Genomic DNA, 12,526 nt, shown 5'->3' with positions numbered 1-12,526 from the left:
TTAGACCAGCAGTTCCCAAACTGTGCTCCACGGAGCGCTTGGTGCTCCGCGAAACATCTCCTAGTGCTCCATGAAGAGATTAGAAAGAAAAATACTACTGTCATTCGGTTTAGTACATAGGTGCTAGGGGAAAATCAGCGCTACGTGACAAATTTCTCTCCTGAAAAGTGCTCCGTGACTCAAAAAGTTTGGGAACCACTGCTTTAGACCATCAGCGGGATTAGGGGGCAGGGTTTCCCTAGAAACTTTGGTCCTTTCAATTATGCTTTAAAGATGTAGCTGAATGGGGAGGGGGTAGAGATGAGATTGCATCTTGAATGCTAATCCATGGGTAGGAGCATAGAATACTAACATTCAAGGTCCAAGCAGCATCTGACAACAGTAGAACCGTGTCTGCTGTGTGTGCTGGGTACATGTGTGCTGAATCTTTATCTCACCCATTACGTTTCATCTACAGCCCCTGTCCTGCCAAATTCCTCCCAGCTGGGCGCACTGTGTGTGTGTAAAGTGCCGTCAAGTCGCAGCCGACTTATGGCTACCCCTTTTGGGGGGTTTTCATGGCAAGAGACTAACAGAGGTGGTTTGCCAGTGCCTTCCTCTGCACAGCAACCCTGGTATTCCTTGGTGGTCTCCCATCCAAATACTAACCAGGGCTGACCTGCTGGGCTCACTACCAATATCCAAACAAAGCTGGGAGAGAAAATACCTTGTGGGACACACCACTGGGGTTAGCCTATGATGGGAGGGAAGGATCAGAATATTCACCGCTATTTGTCACTGTGTGATATTGTAGCAACAGTTCTCTCCCCTCCCCCCCCCACCTCTGCTTTAGACATAAATAAAGCAGATCCACATATCCTACTATAACAAACCATATCCTTAGTTAGTCTCGTTTAAGGAATGCTTGCGCTTACAGCCCAATCCTATTCAGCCCAACCAAACTCTGCCGTATTCAGTGGGGCTTACTCACAGGTTAGTCTGCAGCCTTGATTCTCCATTCCTTACTTGAATGGTTTATATATGTGAATATGTACTTTACTGGTCAAAGACCATAACAATAATAAAAGTAAAGATTCTCCATGTATACCTACTTACCTTATAGGCAGCCTATTTTAAATTCTCATGCAGCAGCCCCACTTAATATTCCACACCCTGTCTCTGGAAAGACATTCCCCGATGATTCAGCACACGCATTGAGTTTATAGCTTTATTAAATGGGGATCTACACTTTGGAAAAAGCAATGCATGTGGTAACTACATGCAACCACAGCACGACACATCACAGCTTCACAGACTCCTAGTTTCGATTAATTAAAAACGTTTCACGCCCAACAGTTGAGCCAAAATAAGTCAATTACGTGTCACTGCCCTTCCCCATGGGACAGCATCCTATTAACGTAAGAACATAAGAAAAGCCATGCTGGATCAGACCAAGGCCCATCAAGCCCAGCAGTCTGTTCACACAGTGGCCAACCAGGTGCCTCTAGGAAGCCCCCCAAACAAGACGAATGCAGCAGCACCATCCTGCCTGTGTCCCACAGCACCTAATATAATAGCCATGCTCCTCTGATATTGTAGAGCAGCGGTTCCCAAACTTTTTGAGTCATGGTGCACTTTTCAGGAGAGAAATTCATCACGGAGCACTAATTTTCACCTAGCACCTAAATACTAAACCGAATGACAGCAGTATCTTTCTTTCCAGTCTCTTCGCGGACCACTAGGAAATATTTCGGGGAGCACCACGTACTTCATGGAGCACAGTTGGGGAATCGCTGCTACAGAGAATACATATGCATCATGACTAATATTCATTTTGACTCACAGCCACGGATAGCCTTATCCCCCCCTATTATTGCTACCCATCCACTGGTCTCAGGAATGCCAATTATTTCTATCCATCTCTAGTATCATTACAGTTCTGCCATGTTCCTTCTCAAACAACAAACATTTGTGTGTGTGTGTGTGTGGGGGGGGTGTAATCCAGAAAACAGCAAAAATAATTTGTTGGCCATAATCCAGCAAACATAGGTTCCAATTAACAGTTCAATTGTTGGTCACGCATGGCCAGTGCACTGCCCAAGAGACTATCTTCCCTTACTGAGATATCTTCCTTTACAAGAGACTCCTCTTACATGGGAGGAGGTGGCAGGCTGTGATTTGCACCTGCCCCCATCTCTTATGCAGGTGCCACATGGGGGCCAAGCTTGGGTTGTACCAATATCAGGTTAATTTCCACTTAAACTATTTATCCTTCTTCATTGCAATGCAATGGGGGCAGAGGAATCCTTGAAGGGTAGCTACTGGGCAGCAGCAGAAGGTGACACTGGAGGAGGATCTTTAGCAAACAACACCAGTGCCACTTCAGCTAACCCTGGTTAGTTCTGCACAGAAGAAGGCAATGGTAAACCACTTCTGATCTGCTCAAACCTCAAAAACCCTATGATCATAGAATCATAGAGTTGGAAGGGACCACCAGGGTCATGTAGTGAATTTCCTGCATTGTGCAGAGGGTTGGACAGCTACCTCCCCCACACCCCCAGTGTCCATGCCCAGAAGATGGCCAAGATGCCCTCCTTCTCATGAACTGCCTGAGGTCATAGAATCAGCATTGCTGACAGATGGCGATCTAGCCTCTGCTTAAAAACCTCCAGGGAAGGAGAGCTTACCACCTCCCAAGGAAGCCTGTTCCACTGAGGAACCGCTCTAGCTGTTAGAAAAGTCTTCCTAATGTCTAGACGGAAAATCTTTTGATTTAATTTCAACCTGTTGGTTCTGGTCTGACTTTCTGGGGCAACAGAAAAAAACTCGGCACCATCCTCTATATGATAGCGTTTCAAGTACTTGAAGATGGTTATCATATCCCCTCTCAGTCTTCTCCTCTTCAAGTTAACATACCCAGCTTCTTCAACTTTTCCTCATAGGACTTGGTCTCCAGACCCCTCATTATGATGAGACTTCACTCATACTAATGGGTAAAAGACAAGACTACCTGGTCCAGCCTTTCCCAAAGTTGTATCTCATTAGCATGGAACAAACCATTTAATGTTCTGGGTAAATATGTACTTTTTTCCTCCAAGAATTGTGGTTCAAGCCTTGTTTATTTTAAACAACACAATCTACCCAACCGCACCCAGGCCATCTCCTTCTAATAAATTGGGTTTATTTGGCAAATAAAAACACAGCCAGCCTCCAGAGTTGCAAAATAACCATGTTTCGATCTCACAAAAAAGGTAGCAGATGAAATTATTTTCTAGAATGAATGACTACAACAGAGCAATGAGCTATTTTTATCCTTACAGCTGAGGATAATGAAAGGGGTGGGAAAAGAAGCCTGTGGTAAAGATAAAGAACACAAGAGTCTGTGTCACTTGTGATGCGGATACAGTAAATACAGGATTACCTCCCTTCTTCACTAACTTCCAAAAGGCACCACTAATATTGGATCAGAAAGCCAGCACAATGTAGTGCTTAAGGTGTTGGACTAGGATCTGGGAAACCATTGGAGAGGGGCTGTGGTTCAATGGTAAAGCCTCTGCTTGGAAAGCAGAAGGTCCCAGGTTCAATCCCTGGTATCTCCAGTTAAAGGGACTAGGCAAGTAGGTGATGTGAAAGACCTCATCCTGAGACCCTGGAGAGCCGCTGCTGGTCTGAGTAGACAATACTGACTTTGATGGACCAAAGGTCTGATTCAGTATAAGGCAGCTTCATGTGTTCATGTGAAACCTAGGTTTGAATCCCCACTCTGCCATGGAAATTTGCTGGGTGACCTTGGGTCAGTCACATACTCTCAGCCTTGACCTTGGCAACTATTTGGATGGGAGACCACCAAGGAATACCAGGGATGTGATGCAGAGCCAGGCAATCGCGAACCACCTCTGAACGTCTCTTGCCTTGAAAACCCTATGGGTCGCCATAAGTTGGCTGCGACTTGATGGCACTTGACACACACACACACACACACACACAATCTTAGATTGCACCCAGGCTAACAGAGCACTCATTTCAGACGCATTCATCAGGCGCATAAACATGAAGAAAGAGCCAGGCGCAATACTAAGTACCAAGACTAACCAAACAAATTCCACATTCCCCTGTTAAAAAGCGCAGAAATGTAGTGTTCTGGCTCATAAGCTCTGTTCAGGAAAGTTTGAGCTTGGAAACCCTCAGGCAGTGAAGGGAAAAAGGCAATCAGCAATGGCTCTAACCACTGCACAGATGTTTCTGTTTCGTTTATACAGTATTGCTTATGGAACGGGGATGGGTAAAATGAGATTTCAAAGCAGGGGGGCTGACAGCAGCAGGAAGAATTCCTCGCTGGAGATATCTGGGGCAAAGGAGTTTCTTGCAGCCATCAGACTGGAGGAGATGACTGCACTCAGCAGGCCCACCTTTTGTTTGCATTCATCTGTGACTAAAAAGCCTTGGCCATATTCCACATTTTTAAGTCTAAAATGCCCTAAACATTTGCAAGAACCACAAAAATTGTAGTAAAACCTTGCCAAACGGATGCGTTCCCTAGGAGGCCATGAAAATCTAATCGCTGTTTTGTTTCCAACTGTTGTTCCGCTTTGTGCGTCAAATGTTCCGAGTCAGCTCCACGGAGCAAAATGCAACCAGACGCAGTTGAAAACTTTGGCATTTCAGAACTGCCGTTTGAATGTCTCCTAGTGCTTTAAAAATCTTTTATGGTCCCATAGCCACCTGTTCCCATAACAAAACAGTTTAATGACAGTATGCATACAGACACAGCTCCTACCCTTCAATGCAAAGCAGCAAAGGGGAAATGCCTTGTCTGTTTTTACTTTCAGCTAGAGCAAAGAAAACACAGCCCGTTGAAAGCACCAGAATCAATCTGACTCTTCACCCGGGAAATCAGATTCATGTATTTTAGTTAAAGTACTCAATTAAATATTTTTGGTCTCTTGCCCCATCACAGGTAGCTAGCAGAAACCAAGAACACACCACCTTTATCCTGAAACCACAGTGGACTGGAAGAATAACTTTGTAACTTTTCTAAGCTCTGAAATATAACATTTTATACCCCAAAGGCGATGTGAAACTTTGTGCAATGTTGCTGGCACAACCAAAAGTAAAGTGTAAAATCAGTTTATACTCGTACAACGTACACTGAGTCTTACGAACATCATATTGGCGGGATTAATATACCTTGCATTTTAAACCGTCACCTCCTCCTTGCCAGCGTATTTCAAACGCGTACACTTTTCCCATGCTGAGTTGTGGAGGATGACCCTTAAAAAGCATGCATAGGTTTTTTCAAAGGGGCAAGAGAGGCACGAACATGACTTATACCAACAGGCAGCTGTTGCAGTGTTGGAGATGGGTCTCTGTACCGAGTTTAATCTACAAAAATTTGTGCAGTGTACATTACACAGAATATCATCCAAACACATGGAGATGCTGCCCCTGTCCGAGCACAGAAGGTAGCCAGCAAAACCCTCTCCGAATAGCACACAGGGTCCTCTGTGCTTGAATAAGGCTCTCCATTTGTTAGGCAAAGTGGGTCTAGAACACAAGGGTTGCCCAAGGACACGACCAAACCACATACAGTGGTGGTAACCACATTTGATGTTTGCCTTGTTCACATACATAGAAGAGTTGGTTTTTATATGCCGACTTTCTCTACCATTTAAGGAAGAATCAAACCAGCTTACAATCACCTGCCCTTCCCCGCCCCCCACAACAGACACCCAGTGAGGTCGGCGGGGCTGAGAGAGCTCTAAGAGAGCTGTGACTAGCCCAAGGTCACCCAGCTGGCTTCATGTGGAGGAGTGGGGAAACCAACCCAGTTCAAAAGATCAGTGTCTGCGGATCACGTGGAAGAGTGGGGAAACAAACCCGATTCTCCAGATTAGAGTCCACTGCTCCAAACCACTGCTCTTAACCACTACACCACGCTGGTATTGGAAGTAAATGACTGATTCTGGCACTAAAGAGAGGTATATGGGCAAGAGGTTCCAAAGACTCCCCTAAATCACTTTTCAGCAATCCCACTACACAGACTCCTTTTCCTCCCTGGCCTGGCTCCCGTTCCATAAGTGAGTCCAGCAAGGAAAAAAGTGCCCAGGCAGCAGAACACAGGGAGGTATGGCAGCTGCAGGTTTGGGCTCTTTTCTTCAAACCCCGCTCCCTTATACAAATGTGCGGCTGGTGAATAGCCAGAAGAAACACGCAATCACTACTCTGCTTGGCTCCATGCAAAAGAACTGATACATCAGTACAGTCTAAGAAGGAAGCAGAAGGTTCTCTTCAATTTTTATTGGCAATCACTGTTGCAGAAAACAAAAGGGCTGGGTCTAGCCTGCAAAGTTGGCATTGGCAAGGGTGTTACAGTGTATATACAGCATCTTACAGACTTCTTCCAGAATGAGCGCATCTCTTCCACCCCTTCTGACACACACACCCCAGCTTTTATTCCTTGCAGCAGAGAGCCAGGAGGTCTAGACAGTTCCAGTCCTGGTAAAACTTACTTAAGGCATGTTTGCTAGCTGCTGTGACCATCAGAACTCTGAACTCTGCAGCCAGATCATTTCCCTTTGGGACTTAATTCTTTTTCACTATGCCATATTGATCTGATCTGTGACAGGGTTGGGTCTACAAAGACTTATCTTTCCGACATTTCCATGGCAAGAATAACATTTCAACATGAGGACATATACAAGAAATCAAAAGGAGAGCCGGCAAGGTCCATGTTTGATAGCAATCTCCCCAGTTGGCGCTTTAGGGTCAGTTTTCGCTATCCATCTTCTCTCCCTCAATATTCATTGTCAACCATCTCATCCTCAAGGAAAGCCACTCTTTCATCTCTGCAGTTGCCTTCAAAACATTCGAGTCCCTCATACTATTACAATCAGCTCTTCTGCTAGTCACTTCTCCCTTCTGAAAACAATATAATTTAAAACGCTGTCTAATAAAACAATCTTCTAATATCAGGCCACCACTGTTCTGAAGCTCTGCACTTTCACATAGCAAAGTGTCTTTTCACGGTATAAAACACTCCATTTCTGTGGGGGGGTGGGGAGGTAACAGAGAAAGCAGCCCCAATTATCTTGGCTATGTAGTGAGTGTCGTTTAAAGGGTTAGCAGGTTTAAAGGTATCAGTAGCTAATATATATAATATATGTCATGCAGCAAGAGCTTTGGGTCAGCAGTATGCTGAGCAGAACAGCTACTTAAATTGCATTGTCTGAAAATAATCATTATGCTAGCACAGCTGAGAAATACAAGAGCACTCCCTTTCCTCAATGGCATCACCACGTACTGGAGGAAAATGTTGACACAAAGATGTCTGCTGTTCTTTTAAAACAGTGTGCTGCTCTTCTTTTAGAACAGTGCGCTGCTAACAGAACCCAGCACGTGGGCATTGTGCATAGCCCGACCCGTAACAACTGTGCTAAACAAACCACAGAGCCTGTCCACAGCTCCATCAACAGGATCCTGTTTTTAACTCTGACTGCATGCTCAAAACCATTTGGAACAATATAGCTTACTTTACATAGTATGCCATTGCCTCAAAACACAGGGATCTTTGGTTAATCAAGTATAAACGGTTAAAGTAGCAAGTCCAAAGGATAACTTTGCCACGGCCATCTCCCTAAGTACAAGGAAGCCAAGTACTTTCAACCCTTTCCCCCATAAATTCATCTCATGAGTCTGTGCATGCATACTAAATTTGATTGGGGAAACAATGCAGAAGCTGGGAGTATTTAACCCACACCTCTCATGCCATTTTCCAGATCTAAATTTCCTTCCCCTCTCCCATTTACTATTTGCTTCATGGAGGAATATACACCGGCCCTTTATCCTAGCGGTATTTTCCCCTTAACACAACACAAGAGGGGAATAACACAAAGAGGAACTGGTTGAATGCCCCAACATCACTTCCACAATCAAAATATCAATCCCCAACAAACACATTAAAAAAACAAAAACAGAAAATCAATCACAGATTTCATAACCTAGCACAAAAGTTGGCGCTTCAAGATCTATACAAAAAAAAAAACTTTGGAATCACCTCTGCTATTAGCGCCACCTGCACAATTTATCAGCTTAATTCTCCAGGTATTTTGAGGGGCATACTTTGGTTTAAGCTCACTTCAACAGTATTACTGCCTCGATATGGATGGCTCAAGCTAGCCTGATTTTGTTAGATGTCAGACCCTGAGCCGGGTCGACCCTGATTAGTATTTGGATGGGAGACCACCAAGGAAGTCCCGGGTCACTATGCAGAGGAAAGCAACAGCAAACCACCTCTGAACATCTCTTCCCTTAAAAACCCTATGGGGTTGCCATAAGTCAGCTGCGACTTGATGCCGCTTTCCACCACCAGCAGTAATAAACAGCACTGAACCACAAGGTCATGCAAGGGAATACGTGTAACTCGTCTTCTAAACAGAAGCATATCACTGCTCTAACCTGTTTATTAAGTGAAAGCTATATGTGCATATATATAAAAAACATCTTCCTCTTCAGCATGCAACCCACTATTGTTTCCAACAGATGTACAGACTCCAGTCTGTGAGGACTTACAGGGCATTATGGGACAACAACAGAGGTCTCTGGGATTCCTCTGTTCACTTTAGTGTCCCAAAATCTGAACCACCACCTTGTAGGGTACAAAACCCTGTGAGAGATAACACAATCAGCAGGAGCTTTGATGCTACTTCATACATTTTAGCAGGCTCACATATATTTTAAAACCTAATAGCAAGCATGCATGCATGCACATTAACCTATCATTCAGATACACTACAAGAGCTGGAATGAGCTATGGCTCTCCCATCAGGCAACAGCCACCACATAAAACCCTAAAGTTCACTGCCATCAAACATCACTTTTTCCTGTTTGCAGGATCACAGATCTTTGATGAGAAAAACAACACTGCTAAGAAATGTGAACTGAGTACAGGGAGTACCAAAGGGAGAGGAGGAGAGACACTGATCTTACTTTCACTGGGGGGCTCCTCTGGTGCAGAGACTGGGCCTCTACCTTCATCCAAGGTGAGAATAAGTGGGACGTCGTCATCTTCCACATTCACAGCCATACCGCCTTCTGGTTGTTGTTTTTGGTCCAGGAAATGTCCTAAGCAAACGTTTTTATCACGGCTTTGTCAGCGATCGGGGACATCTTCCAAACTTGAAACAGTCCAGGAAGACATCTCATTCACATCCTGGAAACCCTGGTTCCTAACCAGAGCAAACACCCTTGGGCGACGCAGGAGAAAACGTCCTTGCGAGCAGGGTAGAACCCTTCTGGTGGATGCTGACAGGCACTTTTGAACGGCCGAACCTCACTGCTGCTTCCCAAACTGGTCCGACAGCATCCGTCTCTGACCTCAGCACCCTTAGGATGAGGAGGAAAGGGAGGCGGGGAAAGGAAAGGAGGAATTAAAAAAACGACAACGACCTAGCAATGAGCTGTCACGTACACCTATGAGTTATGACCCTGCCTAAGAAAAGCATGCAGCTCGGTTTACTTTTAGCCTCGCAAAGTATAGGTAGATGCAATCTATCCATTTCAGAATTCTGGGTCACAAATTGGCCATTTATTCATGGAAGGTTTTGCATTGGATTTGCCACTCTTTAGATGCACTTTCCCCCCATCCATAGTCTCCAAACTCAACAAAAAGCCCCGATACAGAGTTTTGAGAACCGAGATGGGGAAAACGTGCATCTAGAGAGTGACAAATCCAATGCAAAACCTTCCACGAATAAATGCGTGTGCGCAGGGGGGGGGGGCGGCCCTTTTAGAAGTCCTGTTGGCCTTGATCTTGCAACTCGTATAAAGGTTTTTTTTTTGCAATTTGCAAAAGCGCCTCTTCACAACGAAGAAACCAAATGCCCAACCGTTCCCAGCGCCTCGCGTGCCCGTCCCACCCTCGCTCCCTGCCCAGCGCAGCCTGCCCACCGGCCCATTGCGAACCAAGGACCCCCGACTCACGCCTGAGCCCCGGCCCCTCTCCGCTTAGAACGGGAAGACCTTGCAACACGCCAACCCGACCTCCTGGGCTAGGCAGGAGAAGCACGTTTGCAACGAGTCAGCCGAGGACAGCGCTCCCTTTGGCCCCTTCGCTTTGCACGCTCCGGAGGAAGCAAGGGGGGGAGAGAAGGGTCGAAGGTGTCGTCCCCCCCCCACCACCACCCAACAACAGCTGGGGGCGTCTTTCCCCGGCGGAAGCAATCCCTGGGTTGGTCACAAGGGAGGAGAAGCGTGCATCTTAAATGTGTAAATGCACATTTAAGGTGGGGGTGGGTGGGTATTTGGGGCTCTATTCGACAATATTATCACAGATGATGTAAAACGGTAGCCTAAGTGCTTTTGTATGTATTTTTGAATTACTGTATTTTTATTTTTTGTATGTTCTTATAAAAATTAATAAAAATTTATTAAAAAAAAAACAAGGGAGAAGATAGATAGGGGGAGGGGGCACTAAAAGGCCGCTTTCTGCACCCAGACGGAAATAGGGGGGGTCTCTCTCCTTTGGAGGGTCGCCTCACCGCCCCCCTCTCCCTCCCTTCGGGGCGGTCCGAAGGGAAAGCTTGTTCGGCGACGCATCTCGCTCCCTCCCTTCGCTCTAGGAAGGAAAGGACGGTCCGGCGGCTGGGGGAACGCCACGCAAACCACCACCCCCGCCTTCTTCAGCTCATGAGGCGGGGCGTTCCACAGGCTCGACGCAACGGTGCCGCTGCAGTCGGGTGCGGGAGGAAAGCGAATGCACAGGAAAGGGGGGATGTGGCCCTTTGAGGGGGGTTTGCCTCGGATTGGCCGCTCTTTAGATGCACATCTTTCCCATCCAAATTCTCAAAACTCAACAGTAAGCCCCCCCCCCCCCAATACAGAGTTTAGAGAATTCGGATGAGAAAAATGTGCATTCAATCCGAGGCCAATCCGAGCCAAACTCCTCCATGCATCAATGCCCACCGTTCATAGCAGAGGGTTCGGGGAGCATTTTGCACTTCAGAAGCAATCCTACACTGGTATGCTCAGAAATCAGTGCCATGCAATTCAATGGGGCTTACTCCCAGGAAAGTGTCTTTAGGGTTGCACATTTTGCGTCCTTCCCATTACTCCTCCGCACGCAGCACCACACTAATGGGAACCCAAAGTGTAGGTGATACTTATACCTCTTACCTTCCCTCTCTCTATGTAGGTCGGGCGGTGCCAGTGTGCTGACGTCAAGGCATTCACTGAATGTGCTCAAGCGGCGATCATCTTTGGTCTGCAATTACGACTTCGTGGTTCATTTCGATGGCGTGGGTGTTTTGAACACAGGAAGCTGCCTTCTACTGAACCAGACCCTGGGTCCATCCAAGTCAGTCTTGTCTACTCAGACCGGCAGCGGCTCTCCAGGGTCTCGGGCAGGGGTCTTTCCCATCACCTACTTGCCTAGTCCCTTTAACTGGAGGTGCTGGGGCTTGAACCTGGGACCTTGTGCATGCCAAGCAGATGCTCTACCACTGAGCCTGGCCCCTCTACATGGCTCTCCAGGGCCTCAGGCAGAGGTTTTTCCCATCACCTACTTGCCTAGTCCCTTTAACTGGAGGTGCCGGGACTTGAGCCTGGGACCTTGTGCATGCCAAGCAGAGGCTCTAGCACTGAGCCACAGACCCTCTCCCCCCACCGGAGCGGCAAAAGCCGCGAGGCAAAGGAATTGCAAGTCTGACCTAAAGTCTGTAAGGACGCGGGGACTCACAGGATAAGCACGCGAACTCCAGCTGAGAGTTCACAGTGGGTAGCCGTGTTAATATGTCTGCAGTAGTAGAAAAGAGCAAGAGTCCAGTAGCACCGTAAGGTGCTTAATATCTGAAGAAGTGAGCTGTGGCTCACGAAACCTCATACCCTACCAGAAAATATTTTTCACAGTGGGTAGCCGTGTTAGTCTGTCTGCAGTAGTAGAAAAGGGCAAGAGTCCAGTAGCACCTTAAAGACTAACAAAAATATTTTCTGGTAGGGTATGAGCTTTCGTGAGCCACAGCTCGCTTCTTCAGATAATTCACAGTGGGTAGCCGTGTTAGTCTGTCTGCAGTAGTAGAAAAGGGCAAGAGTCCAGTAGCACCTTAAAGACTAACAAAAATATTTTCTGGTAGGGTATGAGCTTTCATGAGCCACAGCTCACTTCTTCAGAAAATATTTTTGTTAGTCTTTAAGGTGCTACTGGACTCTTGCCCTTTTCCACTACTGCGCACAGACTGACAAGGCTACCCACTGTGAATTAGCACAGAAGTTACTTCCGGGTTCTTAGGGTCCCACCCAATTCTGCAAGAGCCCCGCGAGAGCTTCGGCCATTTATGCCTGGGAGGCTTTGCCTTGCATTCGCCGCTCTCTAGATGCACATTTTCCCCATCTGAATTCTCAAAACTCTGCATGGGGGCTCAGTGTTGAGTTTTGAGTATTTGGATGGGGAAAATGTGCATCTAAAGAGGGGCAAATCCAAGGCAAAACCTCCCATTCATAAAAGGCCACAGTGGGGACCGGAAATCTAGATCTAGTTGTCCCTTCCTTGTAATGT

At 46.5% G+C, this 12,526-nt stretch overlaps 1 protein-coding gene across 1 annotated transcript in view; it reads right to left on the bottom strand.

Moving 5' to 3' along the window:
- The window catches only part of TPCN1 (two pore segment channel 1), a 50,481-nt gene extending 41,406 nt beyond the window's left edge, over positions 1–9,075 (bottom strand). Inside the window, exon 1 of the mRNA XM_056859336.1 lies at positions 8,965–9,075. Coding sequence (XP_056715314.1) covers positions 8,965–9,061 — 97 coding nt within the window. The 5' untranslated portion in view covers positions 9,062–9,075. The remainder of the gene's footprint in view (positions 1–8,964) is intronic.
- Positions 9,076–12,526: the final 3,451 nt, after the last annotated feature.

Source organism: Euleptes europaea, chromosome 13 (genome assembly GCF_029931775.1).
Source record: "Euleptes europaea isolate rEulEur1 chromosome 13, rEulEur1.hap1, whole genome shotgun sequence".
Taxonomy (NCBI): domain Eukaryota; kingdom Metazoa; phylum Chordata; class Lepidosauria; order Squamata; family Sphaerodactylidae; genus Euleptes; species Euleptes europaea.
Note: the sequence above shows the minus strand (reverse complement) of the source record. Positions and strands in the feature narration are given on the sequence as shown.